The 20,529-nt window shown below is 37.0% G+C and overlaps 1 protein-coding gene across 11 annotated transcripts in view; it reads left to right on the top strand.

The window, feature by feature from the left end:
- The first annotated feature begins 348 nt into the window (after window positions 1-348).
- POSTN (periostin) overlaps window positions 349-20,529 on the top strand; it is a 39,270-nt gene continuing 19,089 nt past the window's right edge. For 6 of the 11 annotated variants that reach the window (XM_054183823.1, XM_054183813.1, XM_054183797.1 and 3 more), the window contains exons 1-11: window positions 349-765; window positions 2,264-2,362; window positions 10,375-10,439; window positions 11,730-11,887; window positions 12,511-12,675; window positions 13,506-13,652; window positions 16,190-16,331; window positions 17,607-17,819; window positions 17,979-18,113; window positions 18,990-19,138; window positions 19,674-19,810. In XM_054183823.1, coding sequence (XP_054039798.1) covers window positions 644-765; window positions 2,264-2,362; window positions 10,375-10,439; window positions 11,730-11,887; window positions 12,511-12,675; window positions 13,506-13,652; window positions 16,190-16,331; window positions 17,607-17,819; window positions 17,979-18,113; window positions 18,990-19,138; window positions 19,674-19,810 — 1,532 coding nt within the window. In that variant the 5' untranslated portion in view covers window positions 349-643. The remainder of the gene's footprint in view (window positions 766-2,263; window positions 2,363-10,374; window positions 10,440-11,729; window positions 11,888-12,510; window positions 12,676-13,505; window positions 13,653-16,189; window positions 16,332-17,606; window positions 17,820-17,978; window positions 18,114-18,989; window positions 19,139-19,673; window positions 19,811-20,529) is intronic. The other 5 variants (XM_054183847.1, XM_054183831.1, XM_054183805.1 and 2 more) reach the window with 3 other exon arrangements.

Raw genomic sequence — 20,529 nt, 5'->3', positions numbered from 1 at the left:
GCAACTGTTATTATGAGAATTAAAATGAATATTTAAGCTAATACTGCATTTGGTTGTGTAACTACTTCATAATCAGAATGTGTGTTAATACAGCTTTTTTTTTTCTCAGGACAAAACTGCTATTCCAGATTACTGACAACAGTATTGTTTAGAGCTTTCATCAACTTTGCTAGTTAAACAGCTCATAGCTGATAACTGTGAGGACATGGAAAACAAAGGAAAGCAGTGCAGTTCTTATGGGAACAGACAACATCTTCCTCTGGGTCTGAATAAAACTACACGCAATGATTACGAGCTCTGGATGCCTCAGTGCTATAAATACCAAATCATAAGTCAAAGTCTAAACTTCCCAAACTTTCTGTGCTGTTGTGTCAGCAGAATAAAATGCTAAGCCTTCTGTAATAAGGAAGAAATTAGTCAATCGGGGATGAAAAAAACTGGTTTATATGGTTAATGTATGGTACTAATTTAGATTACTGAAGCTGGCAGCAAAAGCAGCTGTTCTAAGGAGGGTGGTACAAAGTTTCAGGTTGATCCTGCGGTTCCCTCCCACCACCTTCCAACATGTATATAAGTTGTCAGCTCTCCAGACCCTTTGCCAGTTCTCTCTTCTAGACTTGCCAGAAGCAACAGAGGACTAAAGATGAAGATCTTTTTCTTATTCACCTTTTCCACTTTTTTGTTGTCTGCTTTTGAACAAGCAGCTGCTTCTGCTCACTATGACAAGATTTTAACTCATAGTCGAATAAGGGCACGCGACCAAGGGTAAGTAACTGGGTTTTATTTTTATTGTAAAAGGGAACTTCTTAATCTTTATTCTCCCCTTTCTTCTCACTTTAATTTAAATGTTGTTTTTCACTATGAATTTGTACTATCATTCAAGGAGAACTTTCTAAATTAATTTTACAAGAATTTGTTCCTACATAAAAAGCTTTCTGGGGAGTTTCAAAAGAAGACAGAATACTGTTAAATTTCATAAAATGTGGAAAAATGTAAAATCACCACTTCTTAACAGATAAAATATATGCATTTTACAATCACTGAAGTTAATTACAGTTCACAATTAATGTAATGAGTTGTCAGATATGTTTAATATATGTTTTCCAAGGTTTGAATAGAGTTGACACCTATCCCACTGTATTTTCTCTCTTAATTCAATCCTAATGAAAATCATGAAGTCTATTTAAATGCTTTCTGGGAATACATACTGGGAGCCCTTTGTAAAACTTCTGTTCCTACTAGAGTAATGCGGCAGGCTGCTCGGCAGGGTACCCAAAAGACAATGCTTACAAGCCAGGCTGCTTAGAGACATGGAAATAATTTGAACAGCTGGTGCCAGGGAGACACATGTGTCTGAACATATTTTCCTTCAGTCTTCTTAAGTAAGAAACGTTCTGTGAACAAGAATTTTTTACCATCCTGTCTTTCTTTGTTGAATTCCCTCTGCCTGCTACACATGCATATCAAGCTTTTAAAATAAAAAAGTTCACTGGTTTACCACTGATGTAAAATATATGTTCTAACTTTTGAACTGATGGCTTTTTTTCAGTTGTAGAAGTATAAAAGTAAGTGACAAAACGCCTTTGCTCCATGAAATTTGCCCTTAAGAAATTCCTCTTCTGTACACTACCATGCTAAGGAAAAAGCATTCCTCATTTGAAATCGGTGACTCCTTTTATTTACATGCCAGTTTACCCTTTGGTCCCCAGTAATTCCCAGAATGTTTACTTAGGTGCCTGCGGTACTCCAAACGGTTGGTAATCAAAATAGCTGACTGACTTACAGAAGACAGGGTTTCCTTCTACATAAAGAACAAGGCACTTTTCTTTCCCATCTCCCCATGACCTTCAGCTGCACAGATGTGTACAAGACAAAAACTTTTAACGAAAAGAGCCTGATGGTATTCACAGCTCGGTCCCTGGTGGCTGGTAATTAATTCACTTCGCAGGGGGAAGGGAGAAATGTAAGGCATATTGAGGCTTGACTAGGCACAGCTGGCGATCGCTGCCCATCAGAGACAGGGTAAACCAGAACGGAGGGGACTCTTCCATCCCTGCTGGGAGGGTGGGTTTGCAAGGAACCCAGCTGGGCAGTCCCAGGAGCTTGCACTGTAGTGGCTTGAAAACACACCTGCCCTGGGAACTGAAGCCAGGTGTTCATTTCTTTTGCTCAAGAGAAATGGTATTTGTCCCTATTTTGTATAAAACTTGTGCAAAGATGTACAGAAAGTTCTTTTTAAAATGTTTCTCGTTCCCACCCATAGCCCAAATGTCTGTGCCCTTCAGCAAGTCATGGGAACAAAAAAGAAATACTTCAGCACCTGCAGAAACTGGTACCAGGGAGCCATCTGTGGAAAGAAAGCGTGAGTATGCTCTGCTTCAAAACTGTTCCCCACGCATTGAGATAATATAATGCACGATTAAAAACCTCTCCTTTTTTCAGAGACAAACTAACTGCTTGTTTCAAATTCAGACGCAGGAGGAATTCAGTTAATGAGTTTACAAGGGTACAGCTTCTCTTTAGCTGCCTCTAAAACCACCTGGATAACTGATCCAACAATTGTTGCCAAAAATAATCACAAAAGGAGTGGTGAAAATGACAGCATAGTATATAGTGGTTTTTTTTTTTTTAAGTTTAAGAGGCTTCAAAGTATTAGTTTCAGCAATAATTCTCTGAGTTAAGTATTCATAGCTCTATTTTAAACACAAAGACATGTGAGATTAAATGACCTACTCAAAACCACAGGGGGACCTAATGGGCTGGTTGTGAAAAGAGCTCAGCAGTACCCAGCAGAGCTGTGTGCTCAGGCCACACCTCTCCACAACGAAAAAAAATAAATCAAAATATGGTTGTGGATACAGATGAAATCTGTGTGAGTTTGGCTTGCTTTTGGAATCTTGAGTATTTCAATTGTCACCACTTCTCAGAATGCAAGTCATTGCCTTCTTTGTGACAGAATGTCAAAGACACTACTGTGTCGTCAGCCATAGAGCAGCTTCAGAGGGTAAACACGTACAAAAACCCCAGTCCTGAACTTGGTCTGCCCAACTTGTTTCACTAAGAATTAAGTAATTTAGCAGAAATTGACATTGTTTACCTAATACAACAAACTAATGTTTTTCTCATGTACCACATTTTCTTTTGCTGTTACGCAATTACTTGGATAAATTTCTCAGCCGTTGTCACAGGAAATCATTATTTTTATTTTCCCACTACTCTGTTACAAGGTCCAAGTAGGTCTGGGGTGACATTTTCAGAAAGGCTCGAGTGAACAGGGAGTCCAGCCTTCGGTTGGAAGGGTAGAAGAAGAAGAAGAAGAAGCCTTCTGTCTTAGGGTATTAGGAGTTTCTTAGTGAAAGCCTATAAAACTCTTCCAAATGCCCAAGTAATATTATGGTACACAATCTGAATAATCGCTGAGAGATTGTATGCCCTAAGACATAAAGATGTTAAGTTGTATTGATACATGGTGCAAATTATATGTATGAGGAACTTAACTCCATTTAAAGTAAGATTTGCATTTAGAACTTCCCTAATGAACATCAACCGCTGTTTGAGATGTTAATTTAATGTGGAATAGAGTTTTTTTGTTTCTGTGCCAAAGGCTTCTTTAACAGAGGTTAATATGGAAGAAAAATATCCACAGTGTTAGCAACTTAAGCCAGTTGAGGATGACTTCCTCTGTAAACAAGATCTAAATTCTCTTGAAGATGTTTTTCTGATTAACAATAATTCACTAAATAACTAGGAGAGCTTGAACAAGAATTGATAACTTGCATTTAGTTGTATTTTTATTCTCTTGATTCTCAAGTCATGAGTAAATAGGATCCACATTTTCCAGTCCATTTTTCAGGTTTAAAAAAGTGTTTCCAGATATAGAAACACTGATAAATGCAGACAAAAAATAATATATATATTTGACTTTAAACAATTAAATATAGCTCACATTGAATCCAAGTGACATTTTACAAAGAGAATACTTTCAGGTTAAAACTGCAACTATAAGATTTTGTAAACTTGTATGAAATTCATTGGATGGTTCTTTACAGAAAGTCAAAGAATTCTATGTTGACACAGAATTAGATGCAGACACAATATGGGTTTGTGCTGGGGAATGGGGGGACACAAAAAATTATGCAGGGTGTGAATGCATCACTAGAAGTACTCATGTGGCTACAGTGTCTCCTGCTCTTTTCAGTGCATCTACATATATGACACTTTCATAATCACAAAAGTATCCTTTCCTATTTATTTTTTTCATTTTTATTCAAAGCCAGCTTTACCTTTTGTTGGCTCGTTCAGCTGTCCTGGATGACAAACAATTATATTCATAGTTCTTCTTGAGCATGGTCCTTCTACTTACTAATGTAAAACTGATTAATACTCCCAAATGATTATTTATGTGAGAAAAATGCCTCCAGTAATGATTTTTTCCACTGTTAAAATCAGAAATGTAAATCAGATAGTAGTCAGGCAAGGACATGAAATGGGCTTGTGTTGTGGTTTCTCCTGCTCCTGTTGGGTGTTAGAGGCTTTGCATTCTTTGAGATTCCTGAAAGATGCTACATGTCATAACACAGTGTTGGAAAGTATCCCTAGGAAAAAGACTGGGGGAAGATGTAGTAGGAGGAAGTTTTCTTCCTGAGAAAATGTTTCCAGTGCTCTGACAGTATACAATAAATTAATGTAGCTGAGTTATACTTCCGATACAGTAAGACACTGATTCCAGCATAGTCTTGCCTTTCAAGCAGTGCCATGGCTTTGAAGTCTGAACTCTATAAAGTCAGTCTAGACACGAAGAATGATACTATGGCCCCACCAGAGCCGAGGAAAAGACTTGATTTTCATGGGCCAAGCTGTCACCCTAAGCTTTCTGCTATTGTAAACTTTATTGGTTACTAATTACTTAGTTAAGGAGGCAGAAGAAAGTAACAGCAATAAGTTAGAGTGGACATAGAGCACATAATAATTAACAACCTACCCAGACAAGCAATCTGATTATTCTAAATCCCTAGAAGTATCTTTGGAACATAATTGACTGTCTGAAATCCTAACCAGTCTCTCCCATTTTGATTTTGTCTTTGTTTTAATAAGCAAATCCAGACAGGTTAGAATTTATTTTTTCATACAAATTGGAGATTTGTATGCATTTGATGATGGTAATAATGGCCAATTTCCATCCAAATTAGACCGTGTGTGGTCATTTGCCCCACATCTACTTTCATTTTTTTCAGGACCGATAGGTTTGTAGTTTTTATCAGAATTTTTCCTTCTCCTCCAGGTGGCATTATAATACTGACTTCCCTTTTCCTTCAGTGGACGTGCTGCAACTCATCCAAAATACTTCACCTTTTGAGTAAAGTCTGCCATACCACTGACTTCCTTGGCACTACATCTTATTCCACTGCAGACACGTTGGGAAGAAGGGTATTTCCTGAAAATTGCTTAGACTGAAACTTGGATATTCTCAAAGTCAGTTTTGGAAAACAACCTACTTCTGTGGTTTTATTCCTAGATAGATGTTGTGTCTTCCCATGACAGAAAATCTGCTCTCAGCACAAATCTGACAGGGAATTCATAACTTTGCTGAGCTCCAGAAGTAAAACAAGTTAAGCAGTGATGGATACCTTCATGTGTCAGGAAAAATAGCTTGGAGCAGTAGGCAGTTTGGACTCATTGAACTATAGTCAGGTGGTGACTTAGTTCTCTTCACTGACTAGAATTTAGAGGAATTTAAGCTGTAAAACATTTTACAGAGCCTGTGTAAGGCCCTAAGCAAGAAGCCTACTACAGCCAACCAAAGGAATACATTGAGCAGTGGGGCTGGGTAGATCTGGGCATGAGAGTCTACACAAAGCTGTCCCCTACCTTCTTCCTCCTCTTTTAACACTCCTGCCGTTGTATAATCACTCACAGAGCAAGCCTAGAGGGGGAAAACAGTGTGTATGAGAGTAAGTTAAGTCATAGAACTCCTGAGGGTTATTTTTTTTTCTGGCTGTAATAACGCATCAGTTATAACTTAGTCTTAGCTGTTAATAGGAGGTTTATACTCTGTGTACTCAAAACAGAAATGCAGACATGACTAAAGAGGTTGCTGTTATAGGAATGCTAATCCAAAGGACAATGGCTCTTCTCAAGTTAATATCTCCATATTAAATAGTCCTCCTAATGTTAATTTAAGAATGCTTTTATTACTTATACTTCCTACCCACTGCTGTAAATTTCCAATTGGAACGCAACTGAAAGATTTGCTAATATCAAAGTCTGTTGGACCAGAAGTCTTTCCACTGTTTCTCTGCAGTATTTTATCTCCATGCCAGCAAGGAGTAGAAACAGATGAGTCACAGAGCTGATCTGAATAAACTGAAAACTGGCTCTGTTAGCCAAGAATAACAAGGACGTAAGGTAGTCTTTCTCTTCCCCTTTTTCCTTTGGAATATACTCCTTTGGATGAGGTCAGTGCTAAAAATGCTTTGTGCTAAAAATACCCAACAACCAGCCAAACAAAGAAACACCATCCCGAAATAAATAAAAAGCACCAAAAACTCCAAAACTTCCAAAACTCAAGAACGCAGCATTGTTTGTTATCTGAGTAACTGCTTTCTTTGCTTGGGCACCGTTTTATATTGAACTAGTATGGAGACACGGATGAGGATAACTTATGGTGTGAGATGGTACTTCCCCTGTGTACTGTGTCTATACATGAGTGGTGCTGAGGACCGCATCTTGCAATGAGTTTTATCTGGTTCTAACCTTATGGTGGGATCCTCCATACAGACTCCTTTTCTCCCATTCCATCTTTCTCACTACATTTTGAGCACAGCTGATACATGGACTTTCTGACTGCAGTCAACTGTAGGGGAACACAAATACTGTAAATAGGAACTTACAGTAACCCTTGATGACTGAAAAAAAGCCTGGACTGTGCATAACAAATTGCATGGTTAAAAAGGCACTGATCTTGTAATGCTTGGCTGAAGAAACATTTTCATTCTTAACTATGTTCTTCAGCCAATTTTCTGCCTTTCATTAAGTGTGTCATTGTTGGATATGGTAAGAAGACTAATCTTGCCCTCTTATTCTATGCTTATAACTCAGCTTCCTCTTTCCTTTTTCCAAAAGATAATTAAGACTGCAATCTTTCATAGCTATTCATGGGGTGAGGGGGAGATATTTTCTGTTCCATGGAAGGAAAAAATATTTTCTCATGACAAAGCAGTTCGCACAGTTGGGAGAACATTCTGACTCTTTATTCTCCTACACAGTTTTCTTTAATCATATTTTTTTATTAGATTCTGGCAGGGATCCAACAAGGAGGAAGAGTATAGAGTTAATTTCCTTATTAGTTAGAAAATCTGTAGCCTAAAGTGTATGCTGTTCTTGCATTCCCAAGAAATGGCCATTCAGTGAATTGCTTTAAAGAAAGAGATATATTAAAAAGAACTGTACAAATACTTTCAATACATGGCTTCTCAGTTGAAAAGATGCACATGGCAGAAGGGTGAATATGTCATGTGTGTATATGTATATAAGGGAATGGAGGCAAAATATTTTCATAGCACAGAGAAATTAAAGACTGTTTTTTTTAAAAAAAAAAAAATTCTTTAATCTTCACCAGCTCTTTCAGATTGCTGTCAATTACAGATTTATAATCCTTAATTTTTAAAAAGATTCTTTGTAATGTAATAGTTCTTCCAGTCTACTTTCATTTTTTAATCTTCTTGTGGTTTTACCCCAGCCAGCAACTAGGATCATGCAGCCTCTCACTCACTCACCCTTTCCCACCCACCCAGAATGGTAGAGAGAAGAGGGAGAAAAGGAGGGGAAAGGGAAAAAAAAACAAACAACTTATGGGTTGAGTTAAAGACGGTTTAAAAGAACAATAACAGAAAAGGAAAATAAAAATATTAATGGTAAAAAAATATACAAGACACAAGTCATTGGTTGCCTAGCCCAACCTGAGCAGAGATCACAGACTCCTTTCCTCCGGCCAACCCCCATTTATATACTGAGCATGAAATCTATGATATGGAAAATTCCATTGGCTATTCTGTTGTTCCGTCTATGCTCCCTCTCAGCTTCTATGGGAAGCTGAAGAGTCCTTGACAAGTATAAACATCACTTAGCAACAACTAAACCAATATGCGTTATTGACATTCCTTTCATACCAAATCTGAAAACAGAGCAACCACTAGAAAGAAAATTAACTCTATCTCAGCTGAAATCAGGACAAATATCTTCAAGTAATTTGGGTGTTGAAGGTCTTAAGTCCAACTTTTCATTTGAATAAGCTGTTCATTTTAATGTGTTTGTGGTTAATGTTTTGTCAGCTTTAGTTTATGAAAAATGGGAGAAGTGTATTCAGCTGCCACCAAAGACTCTACAAATTAAATCTGGAATGTAGTGGTAAAGACTTAGCAAAAACATTCAAGGAATTACTGTCCAGAACTCTAGCACTGCCAACATCAGCCACACCTATAAAAATAAATCTATTATGTAAAACCATGATGGAAATTTTTCCTCATCATTCACAGTGTCTTGTAATTTGAAAAGTAATATCTGAAGTCTAATGTCTTAAAGTTTATGGTTTAGGCTTTGGTAAGATTGTATAGTTTGTTGTCATTCCCCCTCCCAAGGAACCAACATCCACTCTGTGATAACTTTAGTGAATTTGCACTTTTGTGTAAGAGGGGAGAATCTGTCAAGCATATCTATGGTAGAGATTTTATTTCTGTCGTATTAAGAAGACATTATATCTTATAAGACCATCAATGATAAATTGTGTGTTACAGTATAGAATTATCAGTTAGCCCTGGTTTGCTGTTATGTATAGTTTATACTTATTCAAGAATAAGGATATTTTACTGACATCATTATATAATAGTTCCTGGTCCCTGATACTGCTAAATTCTATGTATGCTGTGATGACATATTCTTTTTACTCTGTTTTTGATTTCTTGTAGTCTGGTTTTCATCCTCGCTACGTTTACCTGTGAACTTTCCCCTGTATCCATCCGTCCAAGTCTTTAGTGACTTCCTTCTCTATAACCTGCTTTATGTCTGTTCTCAATTAGTTCTCTCTTTCATTCCTGAGCTGCTTCAGTCTTCCTTGAAAAACTGAGGCTCTGCCATCCCACTTTCTATCACCATATAATCCGCAGGATCTTGTCCTAAATACCTGTTCAGTTCCTATATCCAATACATAGGTGACCTCATCTAGTTTTGTCATTCTAATTTCTGTACAGTTAATTTAATATTTTTTTCCTTTATAATACTGCTGCCACCAGTTTCTCTCAATGTCCTCACTTTCTATATTTTTCCCTTTCTTCAATCCCATCTAATTTTCTCAAAACAGACTGCTTAAATTAATTTTCTTCGGCTGCCATTCTGTTCCACATCCCACTTAAACTTAATGATGGCAGTCATTCCCCAAGCAACACTGCAGGCTTGGGGAAGAGTGGCTGGAAAGCTGCCCAGCAGAAAAGGACCTGGGGGTGCTGGTGGCTGGCCAGCTTAACATGAGCCAGCAGTGTGCCCAGGTGGCCAAGACGGCCAACAGCATTCTGGCTTGTATCAGGAATAGCGTGGCCAGCAGGAGCAGGGAAGTGATCGTGCCTCTGTACTCGGCACTGGTGAGGCCTCACCTCGAGTCCTGTGTTCAGTTCTGGGCCCCTCTGTACAAGAGGGACATTGAAGTGCTGGAGCGTGTCCAGAGGAGAGCTACCAGGCTGGTGAGGGGTCTGGAGACCAGGTCATATGAGGAGAGGCTGAAGGAACTGGACATGTTTAGCTTGGAGAAGAGGAGGCTGAGGGGAGACCTCATTGCCCTCTACAACTACCTGAAAGGAGGTTGGAGAGAGGTGGGTGTTGGCCTCTTCTCCCAGGTGAATAATGACAGGACCAGAGGAAATGGTCTGAAGTTGTGGCTGGGGAGGTTTAGATTAGATATTAGGAAGAATTACTTTATTGAAAGAGTGGTCAGGCACTGGAAGAGCCTGCCCAGGGAGGTGGTTGATTCACCATCCCTAGAGGTATTTAAGGAACATCTAGATCTGGCACTTCAGGGCATGCTCTAGTGGCAGAGATTGTAGGTTGTTTGGTTGGACTCGATGATCTCAAAGGTCCTTTCCAACCATGAAGATTCTATGATTCTATGATTCTGTAAATTCAAAAGACTTGCATTTAGTAAAATACAACCAATTTGTGGTCTATCCAGAAAAGGTTGAATGAAAAAAAAAAAAAAGGATGAAGATCTGGAGAGTGTGTATTTAGCAATGAAAAATTAATAATAAAAAAATAAAAATTAGACTCAGCTAAATTTAGTATATGCTTGTTCTTACGTTATTTAATTGTGCTTTTGTCTATATCCCACAGAACTGTCTTATATGAGTGCTGTCCTGGCTATATGAAGATGGATGGTACAAGAGGATGTCCTGCAGGTACAAGCTTATTTTCGTATGGATGAGTCAGTATATGAGAAGCATTAAAATACAGGAGACTTTCAAAGGTGGTCACATTGAGAAGTGATTGCCTTTTTTTAAGAATTACTGCCTGAGACTACACAGCTGCATTTGCATACAGCCAAAAGTTAAAAATCAGCCAGCATGGAATTTCCCAGCTCCTTCCAGTTGCTGGATTGGAGAGGAATGATAAGAGCCTTTAGTTCCCAAAGCTGCCAAAGAAGTTTTATTCCTGTTCCCATCACACCCCAGAATAACCTAAAGTATACCAATGAGGTCAGAAAAACAGGACATGACGTGTGACATATCTAAATTCTGTTTATTCCTTTTCCTGAGAAGACTTGAATCTTATTTGCTATGAGTGTTACAAGCTTTAAATAAACTAATTACAGGCATTAAATAAACTAAGAAGTGAAAATGAAGACAGGAATTATTGATTTCTCCTATTTGTGCTATTCTGTTTTGCATAAATACAATAAATTACACCAGGGAAGAGTAATCAGAGAAGGAATATATTTGATAACTTTAGATCCCTATATCTGAAATAATTATTTTACATTCAATGATAGAGTTAGGCATATTTAAGGAAGAGTTTAGTTTGTTTAGATGTGTTAATCTCACTTCAGATGTTTACATTAGGATGAGGTAAGTCACACTCCAGAATCCCCTGCTCCTCTCCATGACCACACAAAGAGTCAAGAACAGATAGCTCACATGCAGATGCCTCACTTCCAGATGTCCAGAATTAGGAGAGATGAATCCTGTTCTCATGTAGCAGTGTTTTAACTGTGAGACTATGGCCATTCTTACTCTCTGGATGAATCAATGTATGCACAAACCACACACTGGAAGAAGAGCAAGAGGCCTCACAAGAAGAATTCTAGTCCACCATGAACAAATGAGACCCACTCCATTGAAATTTTTGTAATTATCGGAATTTTCTCCTGTGCTCAATGGATAGCCTCCCATTTCAGGCTGGGTTGGCACAAAACCAGACAAGTCTTCTAAAGTAAACATTACAATATTTGGTTTTGTTTGATCTAATTTTTCAATAAGGAAACCAAAAAAATAAATAACAAGCAGATGTGTTTGGATGGTTTTTGAACATGTTTACGATGGAATTTAATCTAAGCACACTATTTTAATATTGATTTAAACAGTTTCAGAAAGGCAATATTATTGTTCAACCAAAAGAAACAAAATAGATTTGACTGTGAGAAATTGGATGACTGAAAAGTTTACAGTATTCGTATCTCATGTTTATTTTAGTTGCTCCTATTGATCACGTATATGGTACACTTGGTATTGTGGGAGCGACCTCCACACAGCAGTATTCTGACATGTCAAAGCTGAGAGAGGAGATTGAGGGACGAGGATCATTCACTTTCTTTGCACCAAGCAATGAAGCCTGGGAGCAATTAAATTCAGTAAGTGCATGTGTACGTGTGTCTGAGTGTGCATGTGTTGAAGTGTTTCTCTTTCATCTAATGTTGTTCTAGCTGCAACAGCTAGTCTATGATATGGGAGACTAGAAACAATATTGATATTTTAGATATAACACAGGTTATAGTAAAATAATTTGCATGTTTAACATGTATTGCTGAAGCTAGAGTCTGAATTTATTTTCAGGAGTTCAACTTTAAGTATTTCTTATTTAAGCACTTGCATGACAAATTTTAAGTGTTACTAGCATAGTTTTAAGGAAACTGATAGGAATTCCAGCAATTGTATGATGTAGAGTATAATTGTACTTTGTCAGTGATTCAGGTGTCCTTCTCTTAGTAATGTTTTTAATTAAATAAGTATTGAAAAAAGTTTCTCCAATTACTTGTCTGTGGTAAGACCTCTTGTCTTCCATTTGTAAGCAAATTAGACTAAAGCATCATTTAAGTAGAGACAGATTGATAGGTATCAAAATCGTGTCTCCTAACAGGAAATATCCATTGCTGAATATATTGCAAGCATATGTTAGGGTAGAGCAATATTTACATCTTTCTGACTGGAAGAATGTCTTGAAGCTTCTAATTAATTAAATTCCTTTCTTCTTCAGGAAATTCACAGGAATTTGGTTGACAACGTAAATATTGAACTGTATAATGCTCTCCACCACCACATGGTAAACAAGCGCATGTTGACAAAAGATCTTAAGAATGGCATGACTCTGGTGTCTATGTATAATGACCAGAAATTGCTTATTAACCATTATCCTAACGGGGTAAGTCTGTTCTTTTTTTTTTTTTTTTTTCCCCTGATATAATTATTCATTTATAGAGATTACTCTTTTATTTATTTCCTTCTATAGTTAAGAAAATAGGTTATAGAAAGTTTTATGTCTAGCAAGTCAGTTGCCACGGACAAAAATAAATAAATTTTCTCAAATTTTGTCTGCTGTGTAGACTAATAACTAAGAAAGAATTAACAAACAAGTGCTGTTTGCTGTTTAGAAATCAAAGTTCAAACGAGCATTAACTTTCTTCCTAAAAGACAAAGCCTTTTGTGGCCAAAATTCATGATCATAATAAATCTGAGAGCAAAATCTACTATTAACCTCCATATGTTTACAAAATAATATTAAATCAGATCTTTTATTTGAATTGGAGTGCATGGTAGAAGCATTTAAGATTGTAGGGCACAGGCATCCATTATTTGGCTGGAAAAAAATTCATTTTTATAAATGCTAGAAATCTGCCAGTCAAATCACTCATCTTTGTTGCCTTAAATGCATCAGAATGTTTATGTTGGACTACAGTTTACATCAGTAAAATCCAATACAATCACCATATTAACTCCATATGGAAAACAAATCTGAATAATTGCATTAAGAAATAAAACATTAATAAAAATCAATGTAACCTGAATAAATCTGCTGCTAGCTTTCCAGAAGCTTAGTCAGCCTTTCAAATCTTAATGGGTTTTAATTAAAATTTAAAATATAAACTGAATACATAACGTATAGTACATACATTGCCAATCTATAAGAATCAGATTCCAAGCATATAATCAAATTAATGCTTAATCTTCTACTGCTTGATTTTTCAAACATAGGTTGTTACTGTTAACTGTGCCAGGATCATCCATGGCAACCAGATTGCTACCAATGGTGTTGTTCATGTCATTGATCGTGTCCTGACTGCTGTTGGAAATACCATTCAAGATTTCATTGAAGTCGAGGATGATCTTTCATCTCTTAGAGTAAGTGGACAAAATTAAAAAGGTTTCTCTGGTCTTTTAGTTTTTTCTTCTTTCTTTTCTATTTCTGTATGATACCTGGAAGTAAGAAGAGTTAGCTCAGTCAGAGATAGATACAAATAAATTAAATGAAGAACTCCAGCTAATATTGCAAATCTATCTATATAAAAAGGCAAAGTATATTTTACATAAGGAGTCTGCTTCTGCTCTTTTGTGGATCAAATAAGATCACATCAATAGGACAGAATGTGTCCCTGTGCATAAAAAAGTGAGTCTTCTCTTCAAGCACTGAGGTAATGAAATGTCTGAGCATGTTACAATGTCTGTTGCTCGATAAATAAGAATAACTTCAAAATAGACAATACAAAATGGTAAAAAAACCAAACAAATTCCATAACCTGACTCATAGCACGTTTCAGAACGCCAGTAGATACATGTTGGAAGGATTTTTCTTGCAGAGTGGAAGCAGGATTTTTCTGTCCAAGTTTCTAATTTCTCCTTCTTCTAGAAGATGTATCTGCTTAGTGTTATGCTGCACTTGTTTAAAAATAATATGCCATGGTTTTGCAAATGGATGTTGTCCTTTTCCCTCCTCTATCTCCTCAATAAATACAAAAAAATATTTTAAATGTGGAGGCATAAAGGTAGAAAAGACCCTCTGAATCCCTCACATCCAGTCCATGACAGTTATAGGCAACCACATCATTTAATTCCTTTAAAAAAAAAAAAATAAAGAAGCCTACCCTTTCTAGTCTCCCGTTGAAAAAGAATCCTTCTCTATGTCATTTTTTCCTGTGCATTCTTTCTTGTATCTCCTCTGCTTGAGTTTGTGAACTCGAAGCAGACATTTTCACCTAATCCTAGATAAAATGATCCTTTTATGTTAACTTTAACTCTGGTTGAAAAAGACTTCCTGGTTTCCAGGATACAAGCTGGATCATGCTTATTTTTCTTTCAGTTGCAGCGCATTGTAGCCTGGCTTTCCAACTTTTCAAAGGGTGAAGTCTCTGTTTATAGCACGTACACCTGCTAATTCCTCTGTGCGTGCCTCTGTGCTTCATAGTGCTTTAATGCCTTTTGCTTCAAAAGGAAATGTTCTAATGGAACCATTAAACAAAATCAGCCCCGAGACTCTAATATGACATTTCTTTTAGGATGGTTATTCCCATCTTCCAGTTAGCCAGTTTCATATGCACATTATCTTTCTGTCTTAGGTTGAGCTGACAGTATTTCATATTTAGCTGAGCAACTTCGTTACTCAAGCCCAGATGTGTTCAATTTTACACATGTTCTTTTTCTAGAAAATATGTTCATAAATTATACTCCCATCATATTACCCTTTTAATCCATTTTGTATTCTCACAGTATCTTTGATTATTTTTCCTGCATTGTTCTTTTTCTTCAGGCTTTGATTGTAATGAGGACAGGTTGCAGTTATCAAAGAAACACATATTGTTATAGTATTCTCTTTCAGGATTAATCCAATAGTGGAAACACCCAAACTGTGAGGTTGAACAGAGGATATTTTTAAGCAAGTTAAGAAGATTTGTTTAAGGAATAAAAGGGAAATTATATTTTTTTGAAAAATACTGAATTGGGTTTTATTTAGTTTAAACTACTTACCTCTTCTTCATTACTAGAAAGCACAGAATTTTTCATCAATTGTGTTTAACTTTACTTTTTTAATGTCCAGAGATGAGTAACATTTTAGGAATTAAAACCTTAGAGGCTTAAAGCTTGAGATTAGAATATTATATTATATTTCACTTGGAAGGGACTTACAATGATCATCTAGTCCAACTGCCTGACCGCTTCAGGGCTGACCAAAAGTTAAAGCATGGTATTAAGGGCATTGTCCAAATGCCTCCTAAATGCTGGCAGGCTTGGGGCATCGACTACCTCTCCAGGAAGCCTGTGCCAGTGTTTGACCACCCTCTTGGTAAAGAAATATTTCCTAATGTCATGTCTGAACCTCCCCTGGCACAGCTTTGAATTTTTCACGTGTCCTGTCCCTGGATACCAGGGAGTAGAGATCAGCATGTCCCTATTCGCTTCCCCTCTTCAGGAAGCTGTAGAGGACAACGAGGTCACCCCTCAGCCTCCTGTTGTGATTCAAAACCTCCTCCTTGTAATTTATCAAATTCGTCATATACCTGCAATACATTTTTTATTATTTCAGGGGCAAATTATTAGCTTTGATAGACTATTGCTATTGATCTAACTTGCCAAAACCTGTATGTTCACATTTTTCACTTAAAAATTCAGGCCATAATAATTAAAATTTCTGCCACATTGTCACCTCTATCAGAATTTATTGATTACTGTGTGCTAAATTAAGGAGGTAACTTGGTATATCAAGGCACATTTTTCCAATAAAATTAATTTTATATTCCTTTTCTTCAATTCACTTTTTCATCTTTCCATAACACTGATTTGAGTCTAGAATTAAAGAACCTGTGGGCAGTAGGTGAAACTAGACAGATAATCCATTTTGGTAATATTTTAAATAACTAGTATTAAAAAACAAATTTATTTTCTAGGCTGCTGCCATCACATCTGATGTCTTGGATATTCTTGGAAGGCCTGGTCATTACACACTCTTTGCTCCTACTAATGAAGCTTTTGAAAGACTTCCAAGGGGAGTCTTAGAAAGGATCATGGGTGACAAGGTGGCTTCTGAAGGTGTGTAACATTTTTTTGCAAATGAGAAATACAGGTGAGTAGACCAGGAGGTGGAAACTGCATTATCCTAGTAGCTCTGAAATTTAGCACCTGTACTTTCATACATATGGGAGGAGTTATTTCTTCTGTTTCTGACTTTTCCAATTACCTAAGAATTCAAATTCACTGAAAACTTAGTTTCCAAAACAGTTTAAAGGAAACTGTGAAAATATAGGCACACTGATGTTTCTAGTAGTTCAGCTGCGTAGTTCTGATAGAGATTCCTGCCTCTAGAATTGCAGGGCTATTTGAATGCGGGATGCTCTCATAGCTTTCTCATGAAGAGCTTTTTCATACAAAAAGGACATGCTCTTGTAAAAAGCAAATTCTGCCCTGCAAGTTGAACTGAATTTATACGATATATTCTGAAAAACTGTAACGGTCAGCACGCTTACTCTTCTGAGAACTACAATAAAACTAAATGATAACGGAAGTCTGTTATGTGCACCATATGTAACGGACCGCTAAGAAATGGAAGGCTACACTTCTGTTCTCATTTATGAGCTCCACTGCACTACACAAGCTCTCCATCATTTCATCATAGCCTGATTAAATCACTGTGCAGCATCTCAATGGAGGATGGTGAAAAGAGGGATCTGGGCTAACTTAAACGTGAGACAATGACTAAAAATGCAATCCTGAAATAACACAGCATTTCTGTTGTGTTTTTTTTATTATTTTTTGCAGTTTGCTTTCAGGGATTTTTGTCTGATTCTTTTGGTATCCGCAGAAGATAGTACACCGAGTCTCACTTACATAGTAATGCATAAAAAAATATAAATCTGAGCCAGACTTTGCATAGCCTATACAGTTTTGTACTCGGAGGTTCATTTGGAGCATATCACCTGCAGTCACTGAATTACATGCAGATTACATGCAGATTGTAGGTTGTTTGGTTGGACTCGATGATCTCAAAGGTCCTTTCCAACCATGAAGATTCTATGATTCTATGATCACAGCATAGCCGGTATCATTTTCATAATATAGGGGGTTCAAAACATTCTTGACCATAGATGTTGTTTACAGGCCTGTAGTATCAATTCTCATATAAATAACTTTCAATAAAGTAACTATGAGTGTAACTAGGCAAATATGCTAGATAAGCTAGTAAACTATTAAAAATAGTGTAGATGTAAAAATTTACCTCATACATACACGTGTTTTTTATATATTTTTTTATATATATATATATGTGTGCAAACACCTTTATATGAACTTCCTGCTCTTTCTCTGCAGCTCTCGTGAAGTTCCATATTTTAAATACCCTTCAGTGCTCTGAAGCCATCACAGGTGGTGCAGTCTATGAAACCTTGGAAGGAAACACACTTGAAGTTGGCTGCGATGGTGAAAGTCTGACTGTGAACGGAGTGAAGATGGTGAAACGCAAAGATATTGTGACAAGCAATGGCGTTATCCACCTCATTGATGAAGTGATAATTCCTGATTCTGGTCAGTGATGTATATGAAAAACTTCTTACACTGAAGATGTTTTCTACAATCTTACCTAGATTCCCTCAGATGTATTGCTATGGAAAGCACAGAGGATCCAAATCAGGAAAAGGAATAAATTGTGTGTTAAAATAACTTTTCTTATTCCTTTATTTACAGCCAAGCAAGTCATTGAGCTTGGGGGTGCCCAACAGACCACTTTTACAGACCTGGTGGCACAGCTAGGACTGGCGTCTTCTCTAAGACCAGAAGGCCAATACACTCTCCTGGCACCTCTGAATGGTGCTTTTTCAGGTTAGTAGCCTTAAGAGATAATCTCTGAATGTAAAAATAAAACAAGAATATATGATACCCTGAGAGTTTTCCACATAAGCCCCAGTACTCATGCTGAGTCCCAAGGAAAGACAGCCATAGAGAAATAGAGATACTTCATCCTTTCCAAATACATACCATGCAGAAAGACAAAACAAGCTTGACTGCCAAGCTGCACAGCTTGTCTTTGGTGATATCATTTGTTAATGGAAATAGTGTCACTAAAATAAGATAAAAAATATGCACAGAGAGATTGTGGGAAAAGCAGGATATTAATGAACTGCCAGTTCCCTTAATCTTTGCGTTATTTGCATTAGATTCACAACTTATTTATTCTCAAAAAGGTTATGTGAGAAGGTTGGTATTTTCCAGTACATTAAAGTATCAAGAAACTGATAAAAAATATACCATAAAATAGATGTTTGCATATTTGCAGAAGGGACCGCATGGGCATCCTGCCCCTCCCCCAAGAATTTGATTGTTAACGCATCACCACACAAGCAAATTTGGAAAGGTTTTAAAGTGTATATGCAGAAAGGAAAAGTTGTAATAAAAGCTTCAGCAGTAATTCAGAAGATGGAACAAGACCACATATAAATCATTTGCCATATTATTTATAATAGTTAATCAGGACTATGTCAGACGTTCATGTCTGAATTTAAGGAATGGCAATTTGCAGAAACTACGTCACAATTAATTTTCTGTGTACACAGATCTGTCCAAGCCTTAAGTCAAGCATTTCAAAGAAAGATTCAGTATTTCAATAGTTAACCAATAAGGTCTTTCCACAGTTAACCTTATTTGAATGAAAATTCACTATATAAATCACCATATATTAATACCTAAATGGCTTTGTAGATGACACCTTAAGGATGGATCAACGCCTTCTTAAAACGATCCTGCAGAATCACATTATAAAAGTGAAAGTTGGACTCAATGAACTGTACAATGGACAAGAGCTGGAAACAATTGGAGGAAAACTGCTTAGAGTCTTTGTGTATCGCACAGTAAGTGAATGGGGCTTTCTAACAATATGTATCCCAACTATGAAAATGAAGAGTCATGAAAGAATACAAGACAAAGCTGAATGAAACCTCCAACAATTACCATTACGACTAGCAAAAATCTTTAAGCTTTTAAGCTAGGAAAAAATGAATCTTTATCGATGGGAACTTTGTTTTCATGGAAGACTCTTTTGGAAAACAAACAGGATTCCAGATTTGGCATTCCATTAATTAAAAATTTTTAAAGCTAGTTTTTGGAACTAAATAAGACCATTCTCAAGGGAAAGAAAAAAATCAAGTTTGGAAATATTTACATCATATTAACTTACTCCAGATTTTGCTACTTTTGCTTTCTCAGCCAATAACAGATTTCCTGGCAGGAACACACAATTTGACTGTAGAAAATACATATGAATATTATTTTTACATATAGGAGCCTATTTTGAAGCATGCATCCATCTCCTTTTATCAAATATGTTTAAATGTATATCATTGTGTGAATAGCTACATCTGTTTGTTTGGGTTTTTTTTTAATTAGGCTGTATGTGTTGAAAATTCATGCATGGTCAGAGGAAGTAAAGAAGGAAGGAATGGTTTTATTCACATCTTCAGACAAATCATCAATCCAGCAGAAAAGACATTGCATGAAATGCTGAGAAATGATAAGCGTTTCAGGTGAGTAGGAGTTTTGACAGCACTGAGATTTTCCTACAGAGGCTAACTTACGTACAGCACAGTTGGTCTTAGAAATAGTTGCGAACCGTGTGGTGTTGGATTTTTGGGGGCAGGGAGGGCAGGGCACAAGCCTTGCAAACTTGGTGAAGAAATGTTTATATGCTTTCCAGGGGGACACCGCTCTCCAGTCTTGCCCTTTCTCCAGAGTCGTTTCTCAGCTGTCCTTTCTTCTGATACCATTCGCAAAAAAAGGGGAAGAGGGGGAGGAAAAAAGAAAAAGTATTCTCCTCCAGCTGCATACTGAAAGGGCTCCCAGATTTTATGCTAGAATGGTTGTTTACAGCACATAAGAGTCAGTAAGATACCAGAAAGGGAAGAGTAAGAGGACAGAAGGAATTGGAAGATGCATCCAGAGCTATAAATGCAGTAGAGACTGGAGTTTTAATTAACAAGTAGTCCAATTCCATATAGGTGCAGCATGACTGCATACACTTCCAGTACGTATTTCTGTTGCCTTCCTGCACGAATATCAATACTTCTATAGACAGCAACTACCCCTGGCATCCTCCCTTCATCTCTTTGATCTGTGAGGTTTTAATTCAATGAATTCTGCTCTTATCCAGGCTGCCAATATTTTTTTTTCTTAAATCCTTTTTCCTCAGTCTGCTACTCTTAAGACTGCCTTTTATTTTTTCTAATTTTCCACCTTCACTGTCTTT

This window comes from Rissa tridactyla, chromosome 1 (assembly GCF_028500815.1).
Source record: "Rissa tridactyla isolate bRisTri1 chromosome 1, bRisTri1.patW.cur.20221130, whole genome shotgun sequence".
NCBI lineage: Eukaryota > Metazoa > Chordata > Aves > Charadriiformes > Laridae > Rissa > Rissa tridactyla.
This window is presented reverse-complemented; position numbering and strand designations above follow the sequence as displayed.